The 17,898-nt window shown below is 44.5% G+C and overlaps 1 protein-coding gene across 3 annotated transcripts in view; it reads left to right on the top strand.

The window, feature by feature from the left end:
• The window catches only part of gfra2a (GDNF family receptor alpha 2a), a 128,912-nt gene that overhangs the window by 26,197 nt on the left and 84,817 nt on the right, over positions 1 to 17,898 (top strand). For all 3 annotated transcript variants that reach the window (XM_067413389.1, XM_067413391.1, XM_067413390.1), the window contains exon 3: positions 9,626 to 9,712. In XM_067413389.1, coding sequence (XP_067269490.1) covers positions 9,626 to 9,712 — 87 coding nt within the window. The remainder of the gene's footprint in view (positions 1 to 9,625; positions 9,713 to 17,898) is intronic.

Below are 17,898 nucleotides of genomic sequence, written 5' to 3'. Positions count from 1 at the left end.
TCACCGTATATAGTACAGAAACTTTATGTTAACCAGTTTACTTTTTTTAACCGTAGCATTTTTACAGTATTTTACTGCTAAAATCACAATAATGTTTTACAGTGAACATTTATCCTAGTCTCACGTTTAGAGGGTGCAACACACACACACACACGCACGCACACGTTTGTTTTTGTGACATATGGGGACATCCCATAGGTGTAATGGTTTTTATACTGTACAAACCATATTTTCTATCCCCTTACACTGCCCCTGCCCCTAAACCTACCCATCACAGGACACATTCTGCAGTTTTACTTTCTAAAAAAACTTTTTAGAATAAGTGGTTTGATAAGTTTGATAAGTGGGGCCATGGCCAATGTCTTCATATGTCAACCTCTCCTTGTAATACCTATGTCATACCCATGTCATTATACACATTTGTGTCCTTATATGTCACAAAAACATGCCCACACGCACGCACGCACACACACACACACACACACACACACACACACACACACACACACACACACACACACACACACACACACACACACACACACAGGTTATGTATATTCATGCTCTTTAAGTCTCCAAACAGGATGTCTCTAAAATAAACTATTGGATGTTGTGGATTGAATCACAGTCTGTTTCTATATCCCGTGTCTATTTGGAACACAATCAAAGGGCTTGCTCAGTCAGGTTGATATTGAATGTCTTGGCTGATGCTTTAGGGATGTTAGTGCTTGCTTTGCTTGAATTACTTGTTTCCTGCTGACCTAATGGAGTATTAACAGGGGAGCTGGGGCTTATTAGACACAGTTTGTGTCCAAAACATCAATGTTACGAACGAAACCTGTGGTGACAGCATTGAAGAGAAAGGTCTCATTGAAGGAATGCTTTCTGCTATTCTTATGCCAATGAAATTGAACAAAGAAAGAGATTACAGATAAACATACAAGGTTGTACCAGTAAATCTGCTATTTTAGTATAAACTCAATATAGTTAAAGTATGAAAAGGGTATAATGATGTGACATTATTTTAAAATGTTGTCAGGAGATGTCGTAGAGGTCACACATGTTTTGACTGTCTAAGGATAATGGTGCGGTCTCCTCGTTCTCTGGTCCTTCACAAACAATTATACAAAAGCAATTATCCAGCATGCATCAGTTAAGCGTGGCAGACTGTGATTTAGCTGCAGATTGGGATCTCTGTTGCTATCATCATTTTGTTCCGTTCTAAAAACTTCTCTCTCTCTGTATTTTTGCGACTAACTACACAGGCGAAATAGCCCGCAGTTGAAGCCAGACTTCAAATGTTAATTTGTTGGTGATAAGTCATTTTTTAGCAGAGCAGATGATTTTTGAGCTTACTTCTTCCATTATACTGTGCTTACCGGTTATGTGTTTATTTTTCACAGTGAACAGACTGGGGTGGAAAGTAGACTGTGGAGGAATGATTCTTTACTGTCATGGTCTTCCAACAAACATCCATCAAAGTTGTTGCTCCCTGCGTAGGAGAGATTTTATATATTCATCTTCATCACCTCAGGATTTCAGCACTTTTTTTTAATGGTTTACATATCCTGAAGCACTGGACTTTTGTCCATAAAACAAAATTTGAATGATTTCTGAAAGATTGGTAGACTGGGTAAACCCAGCCTTCTGTGCCGGCGATTTGATTTCGCCCTGCAGCTCAGTCTGGAAAGCTGTACATTAATTTATCCTGCTTCTGTTACACATTTGCGGGAACCAATCACATACTGGCTTATCAACCTGTTGGCGGGTTTAACACGATGACAGATAGAGAAGCGATGGATCATTGCCCATTGATCACGCCTCTTGTGGTCTGATTGGTTGAAGTACTATCCAATTGCGCACAGAGTCATTTGAAATGATGCTCGTTGATCACGCCTCTTGGTTGAAGGACTATTCAAGTGCTTACAGAGTCATTATGCTGTTGATCACTCCTCTTGTGCGGTAGAAAATACATAGCAGACTTCCTAGACCAAACTTATGAATGTTAGTGTATCTCTAAAATGACCATTAAAACGCTCTCTGATTTTTCTGAATCCATTCTGAGCTACTTTTAAATGTGGCTTTAAAACATATACATATCCGATATCTGACCTGCATCTAAACACGTATCAGATTCCCCTTGGAATTCCAAGACACCACAAGATGAGGGCGACACATTTGCCCACAAAGATTGCTTTTTATTTTTGTATTACGAAGCAGACCTGTCTGCATGGCTCATACCAAAATTCTCAGCTTAGCTTTATTTAGATGGAAACTTTATGCATAGTTAAGAAATTGTGCATAGGAACATTCAGGAGCATAGAAAATGGTTTTCAATCTCTGACTTCATTACGGAAAGTTACATTTCTCAACAGCGATGAGATGACACTTTGCTTTTCCAGTCTATGTATCCATTCAGTCAGATTTTGGCTGCAAACGTCCATGATGGCTGTTCCAAGCTGGCAAATAATCATGTCCAACCCTAGGTGAATTATATACATAAATTTAGTATGTCCATTCAAAACCTGAGGGTCAACCATGTCACATAGTACAGCGATGGGCAGGGATGAATGCAAACATAGATATTGGATACCAGTAAATGTAAACAGGTGAGACAAAAAAAAAACAGATATGGTCAAAAGATTAAATCAGGGCATTAAGACTTGCAGTGTAAAAACAGCCTCAAGTCTCGCATCCATTTCAGAAAATGTTGGGATATATATAAGAATTAGAATCAGAAAATTAAAACATTGTGAAAAGGTTCAATATTGAAGACACCTGGTGCCAAACTCTAATCAGCTAATTAACTCTAAACACCTGAAAAGGCCTTCAAATTGAATCTCAGTGCAGTTATGTAGGCTGCACAATCATGGGGTAGACTGCTGACTTGACAGTTGTCCAAAAGATGACCATTGACACCTTGAACAAAGAGGAAACAAAAGGTCATTGCAAAAGAGGCTGGCTGTTCGCAGAGCTCTGTGTCCAAGCACATTAATAGAGATGCAAAGGGTTAGAAAATATGTGGTAGAAAAAAAGTGTACAAGTAATAGGGATAACCCCACCCTGGAGAGGATTTTGAAAGAAAAACCCATTAAAAAATGTGGCGGAGATTCACAAAGAGTTGACTGCAGCTGGAGCCAGTGCTTCAAGGAGCACTACGCTCAGACGTATGCAAGACGTGGGATTCAGCTGTCGCATTCCTTGTGTCAAGCCACTCTTGAACAACAGACAGCGTCAGAAGCATCTCGCCTGCGCTAAAGACAAAAAGGACTGCTGAGTGGTCCAAAGTTATGTTCTCTAATGATAGGAACATAAACATACATAAACAGGGACATACATGGAAATCAGGGTCCAAGAGTCTGGAGAAAGAGAGGAGAGACACACAATCCACGTTGCTTGAGGTCCAGTGTAAAGTTTCCACAGTCAGTCATGGTTTGGGGTTCTATGTTATCTGCTGGTGTTGGTCCACTGTGCTTTCTGAGGTCCAAGGTCAACACAGCCATATACCAGGAAGTTTAAGAGCACTTCATGCTTCCTGCTGCTGATCAACTTTATGTAGACGCAGATTTCATTTTACAACAGGACTTGGCACCTGCACACAGTGCCAAAGCAACCAGTACCTGGTTTAAGGACCATGGTATCCCAGTTCTTAATTGGCCAGCAAACATGCCTGACCTTAACCCCATATAAAATCTATAGGGTATTGTGAAGAGAAAGATGCGATATGCCAGACTCAACAATGCAGAAGAGCTGAAGGCCACTATCAGAGCAACCTGGGGTCTCATAACACCTGAGCAGTGCCACAGAGTGATCGACTCCATGTCACGCCGCATTGCTGCAGTAATTCAGCCAAAAGGAGCCCCAACTAAGTACTGAGTGCTGCACATGCTCATACATTTCATGTTCATACTTTTCAGTTGGCCAAGATTTCAAAAAATCCTTTTTTATATTGGTCTTAAGTAATATTCTAATAACAGTTATTTCCGGTTCTCGAATCTAATTCTAAAACCTTGCAATATTCTAGTGTCAGTACTCAAACCTTTTCACAGTTTGTATCACTCTGCTTGCGTACTTGTATGCACACTGTCATGGCGGTTGAGCAAATCCACCATATTTCTTTCTTTCTTGTTTTTTTTTTTTTTTTTTTTTTTTTACAAATACTACTGTTATTGTGTCATGAAATGTAATTTTAAGATTTTGTTTTAGGTAGGAATGTAGTTATTTAGACGTCAGTTGTAGTTATTTAGCATCAGTTGTCATTTCACCAACTAGTGTCCAGAAAACATTAAGAGTTTAAACAAACTACCGAAGTGGCATGTTAGCTTAATGCTAATTCCAGTACTCACTGGGTTTCTGAAGTGCCTCTGTGTTCATTAGCCAGCATTTGTCTTTTTTCACTACCTTTTACATAAAGGCAGGAAGATTGTTGCCATAGCGCCTCAAACCTTTCCTCCTCCATTGCATAATTCTACCTAGCGGCACCAATACCATTGTGTCTCTCTCATTTCAACATGTTTAAAACTGTGTACAAAAGAACCTCTGTGCTCCTTTTGGTCAACTTTACAGTTGTGACAGAACCGGTCATGGAGAGCAGAAAAAATAAATTAACATGCAAGTGTTTGCATTTACACCGTGAAGCGGCGCAGGCACATCATCAGTTGTCTGATTGTGCCAACAACTTGACCCACAAAATCAAGCAGATTGTGCCGAAACACTGATATTGTGTAGTCTGAACACAAGTCAAGCAGCCAATTTTAAGTACATTTCTGAGAGGTACATAAAAAGTAGACTAGAAGAAGTATACTAATGTGTCCACTCATTGTAAAATCCAGTGCTGAAGACAAAACCCAAACCTGTACTGGAATGCATTTTAAAAATCCTGTCAGCGTGCAGCTGTGAAAGCCGTTTGGCATCTCTCACCTGACTCTACAATGAGACGGCGAGTGTTCTCTAGTAGAAAGCCGTCAGACAACGTTTGTCTGTTCAGCTGTCACCTCGGCACTCCTGAGCTGGGCTTACTGACAAAAAGAGACAGACACATAACAGAGACAAAGAGACAGAACACAAGAAAGATCGAGAGGGAGAAAGACACGATGGAAAAAAACATAGACAGACTCCCTGTGGACTCAGGTAATAGGCTGTCTCTCCAAATGACCATCAGAGTTCACTTCACATTGTGATGATTGCAGGTGAAGGAGCGGCAAAGGGAGAGCGACTGAAAGTTGGAGCTCTTATTCAGATTGAAATGTCACTCGGGAAAGGACATATGCTAATTCTTATGTTCTGTGCATTTAGCAAGTGCTATTTAAAACAGCGTCACACTGTGTTGTCAAGATCAAACATAACTATTCAGTCACAATAAAAAGAAAACAATAGGAAGAAAAGGTGATCACTCAGAGGTTGCTTTGTCATAGCTCAGGAAATTGTATGCAGATTTTCCTTTGACGTATCAACTTCATAATATTGCTTAGGGGAAAGAGAAATAGACACAAACATGACCATCTCGACATCCATTACGAGTATAGTTTTTGATTTTTGAGGTCTAACTTTTGGTTAAAGACTAGAATTTCGCTTCACATATTTCTGCTTTTGCTTTCAGGAGAAACACCTAAGGAAGCAAAAGTCTCAGTTTATTCTCCATTTCATCTTATTGTGTATATATGAGAAACAATTGAAATATTGAAGAGATCTCATTTCTGATTTTTCATTCCCTTGGGATGTTGTTTACTCCGGTGGTTTTCTAGAATGTTAAAATCATTATTAGCGTACCTGACACACATCATGAAAGGTCATCAATCATTCAAATCAAAGCTCTGCTGACTTTTTATGACCTTTTATATCTATTATATATTTGGCTAAAAGTAACTGGACTTTCCATCTCCAGACAACATTTTTAAATAATGTCATGACACAGGCCCTGCAGACACTCTTTCTTGGATTCATTTGATTCTAATATATTTATATATAAAAAAATAAATAAAAAACCCCGACTCAACTTTGTTTATTAAGCTTAAGGGTCAATGAAATTATGTATTTTTTTCAGGATATATTATGTATATATTTATACACCGATCAGGCTTAACATTATTACCACCTTCCTAATATTGTGTTTGTCCCCCTTTAGCTTCCCTGACCCTTTGAGGCATCGACTCCACTAGACCCCTGAAGTTGTGCTGTTGTATCTGGCACCAATATGTTAGCAGCAGATCGTTTAAATCCTGTAAATTGTGAGGCAGAGCCCTCATCGGACTTGTTTGTTCTATCAGAACCAGCAGCAACTTCTTGAGCAATTTGAGTTATAGCAGCCAGCCTTAGCTCCCCACGTGCATCAATGAGCCTTAGTTGCCCATGACCCTGTCACCGGTTCACCGCTGTTTCTTCCTTGGACTACTTTTGATAGATACTGACCACTGCAGACCAGGAACATCCCACACGTTTTGGAGATGCTCTGACCCGTCTAGCCATCAAAAGCCTTCAAATCCTTATGCTTGCCCATTTTCCCTGCTTCTAACACATCAACATCAAAATGTTCATGTGCTGCCTAATATATCTCACCCATTAACAGATGAAGTCATAATGTCATATGTTATGCCTGATCTGTGTATATATTATATTATATATATATACCATAAAAAATATAGTAAAAATATAAAAAAGTATGAATGTGTAAGGTGCAATATTTTTCCCCTTTCATTTCCAAAGAACATTTCTAAAACATGCCAGTTTTTGTGAATCTACATTTTAAAAAAAATATTGACCTTTTAATATTTCATATTTCTAGTCTATCTGCAGTACTCTTTCTTGTGAATTTTTACATGACTTTTATGAAAAAGATTTCAAATCCTTTTAAAATGTCTTTAAATGTATAATCAAGTCATTTTGTTTCAGACTTAATTGCACCAGGCATTTTAGTCTATTCATTTTAGTGAGGATAATTTTTGCAATTTCATGTGTCTGTCTAACTGCAGACAGAATGAATCCTTGACACTCGGTCAGCAGGTAGAGTGATGTTTAATACGCACTGTTCCATGTTAGTGATCTAATGTGAGTTAGGGACCGTCTGGAGACATATGCCATCTTTCATCACATCTCTAAATGTGCACACATCCACGTGTAGCCCGTCCGCCTCAGAATGCGCGTGTGACAGTGGAGCTCACGGTATGATAAAATGAGACTGACACAGCTTAAATACTCCAATGATCCGCATTCCCCAACAGGAAAGAGGACCTGAGTGCCCCCTGCTAGTATGCAGGTGTGTGAATTACATGGAATGATTGTGAATTTTGAATCGTGGATTAAAGCTCCCGAGAGACTGTCACGGAGAACTGCACGCAAAGTCTGGCTAATTTTTAATTCTGACAGGCACAAGCTTCATACACTCACTGAGTGTTGTACTGTCTCCCCATTTCAGTTCAAGAGTCACAAAGCTTTTTTTGACAATACGTATCCACAGAACAGCTAGTAAAATAAAATAGTTACACTTCACTGGGTTCAGTTTAATATGCAGATTACACAGTTTTTGGGACATTTGCATGGCAAACAGTAGCAGTGATACATTTACAACTTTTACATAATTCCTCCAATGGATTTTCATGGTATTTCGGCCTCTCAATATATCTATACCTATATATATATATATATATATATATATATATATATATATATATATATATATATATATATATATATATATATTTTTTTTTTTTTTTTTTTTTATCGAGTCCCGGCCCTAATATATATATATATATATATATATATATATATATATATATATATATATATATATATATATATATATATTAGGGCCGGGACTCGATAAAAAAAAAAAAAAATCTAATTAATTAGATGCTTTGTAATTAATTAATCGAAATTAATCACATTTTAATTGCATATAAATATTTGACCTGAGAACAATGAGAAGTATTTTTTCACATGGATTTTTAGTATACCATTAAATCATGACTGAATACATAAGCTTAATCAACACAATATTGTTTATTAATTTCAGTCCAGCAGACCAGTGCAATGTTTGCCATTAAAGGTAGCAAAAGCATATTTGTGATATTTGATGCTCGATGTGCTGCGGTGATACGTAAATTCCTCTTGCACACAGCCATGCTCTTGTCGACGCTTCCATCCTTTAATTTTTTAAAACAAAATTTCCCATCCACGGGGCCAAGCAAAGCAGTCTCATCAGCTTCTTCTTCTTCTAACTGAAATTCCTCTTCAAATCTGACTAGGCTGCATGGATACGCAGGGAGTTCTTGCCCAGAACAGAACCATACCGTCAATCCAAACTGTATGTTAAATGTCAATCATCTTTAATGATAGTGGTCCTGTTCCTGATAGTGGTCATGTTCCATAGCTGTTCCTGCGTAGTGCAGCTACGCATGCTAAGGCTATAAGAGCAACACATAAGGGTGCCTTTGAAACATCTTTTCCTTCAAAATGGAGGGCAAATGCTTATGTGTAGCCAAAATAAATAAATAAATAAATACACAAAGAAAAAACACAAAGAAATACACACAGAAAAAGTGCTCAATTTGGTAGCACAATATCCTTATTCATTCTATGGCAAAATACATAGTGTATAGTGTAAGTGCACAGTGTATATAACTACTAAATATATCACCATGTACCAAATGTGCAGTACACAACAGGGCATATTTATTCTTTTTAAGGTTCTACTTGAACTTCCATCTCCAGTGTGATGAATGAACTGTAATTCAGTAATATTAATTGACATTTTAACATTTTTGGTTTGTTATTTTGTCAGACAGCATTTTTTACACGAATTTGGGCCCCGTCCACACGGAGACGGGTTTAGCTGTATAAATGTTGTACCGTATCAGCGTTTCGTCTACACCGATCTGGCGTTTTATAAGCATGAATCCGATATTTTTTGAAACCGGGTCCCAAAGTGGATAAATCTAAAAACGACAATCTTCCATTTTCGTGTGTGCAGCGAATCCGTACATTTTCTGAAACGGTGATGTCATCACACTACGTCCAGCACGGTGAAAGAGTTAAGGGATACAACTACGGGCACTGGGTATGCGCACATCAATATCGCGTCATTTAATTAACGTATCTGCATTATTGTAAGGGTATGTTTTAGGTTGGGGTAGGTGTAGGCATTAATAAAACACATCTGTTAAGAAGACAAATGTATGATTTTGAAAAGTAGAAAAATGTAGAAAATGATTTTGCCTCACCTGGCTCATACCACTGCTTTACCCCTTCTAGCCACAACTCTTCTTCTCCGTTCTTAGTGAATTTCTGTGGCAGAATTACAGCGACACACACTGGCCTGGCATGCAAACAACATCGTTTTTAATCTCGTGTGGACGCAGATATTTCTTGAAACGAGGGGAAAAAAAGATCGGATTGGGAAAGCTCTGGCTTCGTGTGGACGGGGTCTTGGATTCTCAGAAAATAATTGGATGTCACTCATTGAAATAAACATGCAACATAATAAGGTTGTGTGACAACAATGTAGTATAATGTACTAATGAAGCATTGCATGTGAAATGTTTGACACACTATGTTTTAAAAATATGTTAGTGATCATACATTGGGTATGTACAGTGCTAAAAAATAGTCTATAATTTTGTCTTTTTTTTAGGTGAGGATTTTTATGAGCCTTCTCCTTATGAACCCATGACGCCTCACCGACATTCAGATGCATTTCGTCTGGCATCAATCATCTCAGGTAACTATCAATATGTTCATTATGTATGCCTTCTGGCAATGTACTGCACTGTTTGTTGTTGATATCGACTTCTTTTTATTGCCATCTCTTATATGAAAATCCAGCACTAAATTAAGTATTACTGTGGTCAAATACAAACTAGTTAAAGTTCACCAAGTGTCTTCTTCCTAAATGTTTCTTTTAGCACATTCCAAATATTCTAGAAGGAGAAATGAAGAAGAGTTAATCATTTTCCTTTCTTTGAAAAATAGAAACTGGAGCGCTTATTCCAGTGAAATAAAAACCATTCTAGGCATTTGTCACCTTGGCATGAGTTAAGTCTAATGTTTAATTCACTGACAGCAGTCATTACAGACAGTAGAGGCCAGAAATATTGCAACCAATCCATTATCACAGCCTCACAGAGCCTGGAACAACCAGAATCACTATTTTTTATTCTGATCTGGAAGAAAAGAAAAAAATAATAGACTGTGAATGACAAATCTCATGCGCACTATAGAAAATAGTGAATTCAACAGGGTTGCCAGATCCATCTTCTTGCCAATTTGTTGCATAATACCATTTTTGTGTCTTGAAAGGCCTGCAGTGTGTAGCAGCTGAGGTTTGGCGTTTGCATATTTTCTTTTTTTCTTTATACAAAATAAAAACATTGCAGCTGGGATATGTGGACACAGCCTCCATTAGCCGATAGTGTAAACATTAGTTGATCGTGTAATTTCAATATAGAGGTGAGTTAAGTCGCGTTTAATGTTTGTGTTGAATAATTGTATGCATCTTTTTGGATATCATATCTTCAGTTGATTATATGACAACAGAACGTCTCAGGTTACGTATGTAACCCTAGTTCCCTGAGGGAACGAGACGCTGCGTCGAAACGCTGTGAGAACGCCTCTGCGTTAATGCGTCGTGAAGCGCCTGTAGAACCATTCCATCGGAAAAAAGATCGATCGTCGGCGTGATGACGTCATCGACCGGAAGCTATAAAACGTCCGTGAAAACAAACAGGAACTAACTTCTGATAAAGCCTGAAGTAAGTGATCACGGACACGCCGGGAGTATGGCAGAGCGACGCAGCGTCTCGTTCCCTCAGGGAACTAGGGTTACATACGTAACCTGAGACGTTCCCTTTCGGGGAACTCGAGCTGCGTCGAAACGCTGTGAGAACGCTTATACCCACATCGCCATAGGACCAAGTGTCTCGTATGTGTGAAACCGAAGCGCACACGGTTACGAGAGAACCTGTGCCCCTACTGTAGATGCCAGGTCTAGCTCGTAGAACCTGACGAAGGTAGAAGGAGACGACCATCCGGCCGCGTTACATATATCATGGAGGGAAGCCCCCGACAAAAGTGCTTTAGAAGCAGCCATACCCCTGGTAGAATGTGCCCGGACAGCCAAAGGAGATGGCTGCCCGGCAGCTTCATAAGCAAGTGAAATGGCCTCGGCCACCCACTTGCTCATCCTCTGCTTGGATACAGGAGCCCCCTTCTTAGGGGGTCCGAAGCAAACAAACAATTGTTCAGTTTTTCTCCACAGGGCAGCTCTGTGGACATAAGTATCCAGTGCCCTCACCGGACACAGCAGATTTAATCTTTCCTGGTCTGACGTCAAGAATGGAGGAGGACAGAAGGCTTGTAGAGTGATGGGGCCCCGTGGGCTCGTAGGAACCTTGGGGACATAACCCGGCCTGGGATGCAGAAATGCTTTCACCATCCCAGGCGCGAACTCTAGACATGAGGGCCCTACTGACAGGGACTGAATATCTCCTATCCTTTTAAGAGATGAAATGGCCAAAAGGAAGATAGTTTTCAGGGTGAGGAACTTATCCGAAACCTCCTCCAAAGGTTCGAACGGAGGTCCGGACAAGCCCCTCAAAACAATGGCCAAGTCCCATGCCGGGACCCTCGAGTGCATAACTGGCCTCAACCTTAATGTGCCACGAAGGAAGCGTGTAATTAGAGGGTGTCTTCCCAAAGACACTCCACTGCAAGGGACGTGGACAGCGCCCAAGGCCGCCACGTACACCTTAAGTGTGGAGGGGGTCAACCCTGCAGAGAACCTTTCCTGCAGGAACTCCAGCACTGTACCAACCGGGCAGTTAACTGGATCCCACTGGCGTTCTCTGCACCAAGCTGAGAAAAGTCTCCATTTCAAAGCGTACAGCTTCCTCGTGGACGGAGCTCTGGAGTGTAGGATGGTCTCTACGACCTCGGCCGAGAGACCCTCCTCTATGAGCCTAGCCCCCTCAGAGGCCAGGCCCACAGTTTCCACATCTCCGGGCGTGGGTGCAGGAATCTCCCGCCCGCCTGAGAGAGTAGATCCCTCCTGGTCGGAATCTCCATCGGAGAGCCTTCCAGGAGAGATATCAGGTCCGAAAACCATACTCGGGTCGGCCAGTTCGGGGCCACTAGGAGTACCTGGGCCCCGTCCCGGCGTACCCTCTCCAGAACTCCTGGAAGCAGAACAATCGGGGGGAAGGCGTACAGAGGCAGCCTCGGCCACTCCTGTACCATGGCATCCAGCCCCAGCGGAGCCGGATGGGTCAGAGAAAACCACCGCGGGCAGTGAGAGTTCTCTGCCGAAGCGAACAGGTCTATCTCTGCTTTCCCATAAACCTTCCATAGGAGCTCCACCACCTCTGGGTGGAGTCTCCATTCCCCGGGCCTCGGCCCCTGTCTCGACAGGTTGTCTGCTTCCTGGTTTAGGGCCCCCGGGATATATACTGCCTTGATTGACAGCAATTTCCCTTGGGCCCACAGGAGGATCCGATGTGCCAATTTGTCCAACGGACGAGACCTCAGACCCCCCTGGTGATTTATATAGGCCACCACGGACGTGTTGTCTGTTCTGACTAGTACGTGGTGGCCCCTGAGGTCGGGCAGGAACTGTTTCAATGCAAGAAACACTGCGAGCATCTCCAGCCGATTTATGTGCCAGTGCCGCTGATGTTCCTGCCATAGACCCTGGGATGAGCGACCACTCATGGTTGCCCCCCAGCCCGTGAGGGAGGCGTCTGTCGTTAGCGTTACGCGACGAACATGAGCCCCCAACACGGGACCCTGAGATAAAAACCCCGGGTTTTTCCACATGACCAGAGCACGTAGGCATCGCCGCGTGACTTTGATCGTGCGGAGCGGATTTCCCCTCGGGGAGAACCCTTGTGTTTTTAGCCACCACTGCAGTGGCCTCATGTACAGTAGGCCAAGAGGTATCACGTTGGACGCTGCTGCCATGAGACCTAACAGTTTCTGGAACTGTTTCACAGTGACGGCTCGGCCTAGCTTCTGTTCTTTGGCGGCTGCCAGGATCGACGCTATGCGTGTTGGCGATAATTGCGCCCGCATAATTATCGAGTCCCAGTTCACACCTAGAAAAGTGGTTCTCTGAGCCGGAGAAAGCACACTCTTCTTGGCGTTCAGCCTCAACCCCAGCTTCGACATATGGGCGAGAACAGCATCTCGATGCTGAACCGCCATCTGCTCTGTATTCGCTAGAATCAGCCAGTCGTCGATGTAGTTCAGTATGCGGATGCCCTGAAGACGCAGCGGCGCCAGAGCTGCATCCACACACTTGGTGAACGTGCGGGGTGACAGTGCTAGACCGAAGGGAAGTACACGATATTGGTATGCCTCTCCCCCGAAGGCAAACCTCAGGAACTTCCTGTGATGTGGACGGATGGAGACATGAAAATACGCATCTTTGAGGTCTATGGTGACAAACCAATCCTCCGATCTGACCTGCGCTACAATCTGTCTGAGTGTAAGCATCTTGAATTTGAGCTTGGCCACCGAGCGATTCAATAGCCGCAGATCTAATATCGGGCGTAAGCCCCAATCCTTCTTCGGCACGATGAAGTAACGGCTGTAAAAGCCAGACTCCCTGCTGGGAGGGGAAACCCTCTCTATAGCCCCTTTTTGCAGGAGTGTCTCTACTTCCTGTGCCATTACCAGAGCCTGCTCCGGGCCCACCACTGTAGGTAGGACACCGCAGAAAGGAGGTGGCCGACTTCTGAATTGAATGGCATACCCCTTTTCTACTATCTGCAGGACCCACTGAGATATATTTGATAGACGTTTCCATTCGTCTAGAAAATCTACTAAGGGAACCAGCCTCTCGAGGCTGGCCTCTGGTGTATTTTGAGCAACAAGCACAGTGCCCTGAAGCGGCGGACCGGCAGGGAACAACTGACTTGACTGCTCGGGGACCCCCCGAAGGGGGTGCGGACCACCCTCGGGTGGCCCGCGGAGACCGACTGCGCCCCGGCATTGCGGCAGGGTTGGCAGCGCGGCCCCCCGAGGGTGCCGTAGGGAAACGGGTACCGTAGGCAGGGGTAAGCACCGTTTCCCTACGGGGGGAACCACCCTCAGCGTCCTGACGCTTCTGGCGTCAGGAACGCTTCGACGAAGCCTTCTTGGCGATCAGGACTGTCCGCAGATCAGCCCTGCCCCTCGAAGGCTTCGTCTGAGAGCGCCGCCCCTGGTCCCCGCGCTGAGGGGGAGCCCGAGCGGCGACGCTCTGCTTTTGTTGTGCCCTGTGAGCTGAGCTCGTACTCGGCTTGGGCTGCCTGATGTCAGCGGCAGCCCCAGGGACCTGGACTCGGAGAGGGAGAAACTGCTTCAGCGCCGCAGCTTGTTTCTTTGACTCCTGGAACCTCTCGGTGACAGTGTGTACTGCGTCACCGAAGAGGCCACCAGGAGACAGCGGCGCGTCGAGCAGAAAGCTCTTCTCCCTCTCTTTGATTTCGGTGGGGTTGAGCCACAAATGTCTCTCCGTAGCCACCAATGCTGCCATCGAGCGGCCAACACATCTGGCCGTCTCTTTGGTGGCCCGGAGAGTTATATCAGCTGCTGTTCTAAGCTCATTTATGACGTCACCCCCCACTTCATCGCGTCCATCTAGATCCCTGAGCAGGTCAGCCTGATAAGCCTGCATAATTGCCATGGTGTGAAGGCATGCAGCAGCCTGACCTGCCGCCGAGTACGCTTTGCCCACCAGTGCCGACGTTGTTTTCAATGGTCTGGTGGGCAAAGTCGGGGCCTTTAGGGACGATGCCGAGGAAGGCGAGAGATGGCTCGCAAGCGTCTCTTCTACCTTTGGCATCGCCCCATAGCCGTAGTGCTTCAGCCCCATGATGTTACTATAGACCGTAGTCTGAGGGCTGAACACACGGTATGATGCCGGTCTCCTCCATGATGTTGCCACCTCGGTGTGCAAATCATGGAAGAATGGCAGGCCCCGCCGCTGAGGTTCTGAAGCGCGAGCGGGCAGGAATCTTTCGTCTAATTTACTAGAACGTCTCTTTCCTGCCTCAGATCTTTCTACGGGCCAGTCAATGTTTAATCTGGCCACGGCTCGCGTTAGAACCTCAACGAGCTCATCACTCGCAGGAGACTGAAGTGGCGAATCTTCAGTCGCGATGCTCTCAACGTCCACCTCCTCGGAGCTGGATAGTTGGAGCACCGGCGGCTCTCTCGGGGGGGAAGAAACCGCAATGCGTGCTTCCAAGCCCCGAGAAGAACCGCTGGATGGAGCGGGTGAGGGCAGAGATAAGGCAGCGCCCGTCTCAAACCCCTCCGCAACATCCAATTGTGAACCCCACGACTGCAGCCTCCGCTCTGCCTCGGCAGCAGCGGGACCAGAGCCGCGGGGAACACGAGCCGAGGCACCCTCCTCGAAGAGTGCCCGGCGGGAGCGCAGCGTTCTCAGTGGCATACGCTCACAGTGCTCGCAAGCAGCCCCCTCGAGGGCTGCCTGGGCATGCTGCGCTCCCAAGCAGGCAACACAAAGAGAGTGTGTATCCCCACTCGTGATGTAGCGTGGGCAGGGATGAACACACCTCTTAAAGTTACTGCTTTCGCTCGCCATTTCTCTATCTATTTTATTTTCTCTTTTTTGTAAAATATATGGAATATTTAACAAAGGGTGGAAAAACTCTTTCAATAGACAGACAAAAACACCAAATAGACAGACAGGTTCACACAGATCGCTTACTGAAGGCACAGAAGCTAGTTCCTGTTTGTTTTCACGGACGTTTTATAGCTTCCGGTCGATGACGTCATCACGCCGACGATCGATCTTTTTTCCGATGGAATGGTTCTACAGGCGCTTCACGACGCATTAACGCAGAGGCGTTCTCACAGCGTTTCGACGCAGCTCGAGTTCCCCGAAAGGGAACAGGGGATTTTGAGAAATTTAAAGGGATAGTTCACCCAAAAGTGAACATTCTATTATCATTTACTCACGACCATTTTTGCATTTACTATTGCTTCTTATCAACAAGTGAACCAAAGGCTGTAGTTTCCCTCTAAAGAAACCTTTAAAATGTTCGGCGACAAAAGGGAGCCCTGAGATACGTCTCATTGTGTCTCACTCACAACCCTCACAGATTGAGATGACGTCTTTTGATTTGAAGTGACAGCCCGAGTCATTATTCTAGACCGGCCATGCCTGTTCATTTACTACAGAGGGTGAGAGGAACGAGTGGACCGCAGCACTAACACTGACATATTGAGGGTAAAGCTGGCGGACCCGCTCAGCCCGTATCCACTCCCTAGTGTGAATCTCTCCCAATCTGGAAGTGGAACAACCCTGTGTGCCATATTTAGGATCAGGCAACATTAATTGTGATCCCTTTGTGCTTCAGCTGCTGTGATGCAAAACCCTGGATTCGTATGTCACTGGAAGCACCATTGTTTCTATACACACAATTAGTGGATAATATTAGCAAAGTAAAATCCTAAAACACACACAGCGGAATTCAATAAAGATTAATCGCTTATTAATTTGTTAAAAGCCACATTGCAACGAAGTTACTTACACCGATCAGGTATAGCATTATGACAGGTGAAGTGAATAACACTGATTATTTCTTCATCACGGTTAGAAGCAGGGAGAAAGGGGCAGATTGTGATGGCTAGACGACTGGGTCGGAGCATCTCCAAAACTCTTGTGGGGTGTTCAGTGGTCAGTATCTATCAAATGTGGTCCAAGGAAGAAAGCAGTGAACCGGTGACTGGGTCATAGGCGGCCAAGGCTCATTGATGCACGTGGGGAGCGAAGACCCATGTGGTCTGATCAAACAGAAGAGCGGCTGAAGCTCAAATTGCTCAGAAGTTAATGCTGGCTCTGATCACAGTTTTTTTGCGAATGGGGCTGCATAGCCACAGACCAGTCAGGTTGCCCATGCTGACCCATACGCAAAAAACGTCTCAGGTTACGTATGTAACCCTAGTTCCCTGAGGGAACGAGACGCTGCGTCGAAACGCTGTGAGAACGCCTCTGCGTTAATGCGTCGTGAAGCGCCTGTAGAACCATTCCATCGGAAAAAAGATCGATCGTCGGCGTGATGACGTCATCGACCGGAAGCTATAAAACGTCCGTGAAAACAAACAGGAACTAACTTCTGATAAAGCCTGAAGTAAGTGATCACGGACACGCCGGGAGTATGGCAGAGCGACGCAGCGTCTCGTTCCCTCAGGGAACTAGGGTTACATACGTAACCTGAGACGTTCCCTTTCGGGGAACTCGAGCTGCGTCGAAACGCTGTGAGAACGCTTATACCCACATCGCCATAGGACCAAGTGTCTCGTATGTGTGAAACCGAAGCGCACACGGTTACGAGAGAACCTGTGCCCCTACTGTAGATGCCAGGTCTAGCTCGTAGAACCTGACGAAGGTAGAAGGAGACGACCATCCGGCCGCGTTACATATATCATGGAGGGAAGCCCCCGACAAAAGTGCTTTAGAAGCAGCCATACCCCTGGTAGAATGTGCCCGGACAGCCAAAGGAGATGGCTGCCCGGTAGCTTCATAAGCAAGTGAAATGGCCTCGGCCACCCACTTGCTCATTCTCTGCTTGGATACAGGAGCCCCCTTCTTAGGGGGTCCGAAGCAAACAAACAATTGTTCAGTTTTCCTCCACAGGGCAGCTCTGTGGACATAAGTATCCAGTGCCCTCACCGGACACAGCAGATTTAATCTTTCCTGGTCTGACGTCAAGAATGGAGGAGGACAGAAGGCTTGTAGAGTGATGGGGCCCCGTGGGCTCGTAGGAACCTTGGGGACATAACCCGGCCTGGGATGCAGAAATGCTTTCACCATCCCAGGCGCGAACTCTAGACATGAGGGCCCTACTGACAGGGACTGAATATCTCCTATCCTTTTAAGAGATGAAATGGCCAAAAGGA

The sequence above is a fragment of the Pseudorasbora parva genome, chromosome 13, assembly GCF_024679245.1.
Source record: "Pseudorasbora parva isolate DD20220531a chromosome 13, ASM2467924v1, whole genome shotgun sequence".
NCBI classification, from domain to species: domain Eukaryota; kingdom Metazoa; phylum Chordata; class Actinopteri; order Cypriniformes; family Gobionidae; genus Pseudorasbora; species Pseudorasbora parva.
The sequence above is the reverse complement of the archived record's forward strand: the minus strand, read 5'-3'. Positions and strand labels throughout refer to the sequence as shown.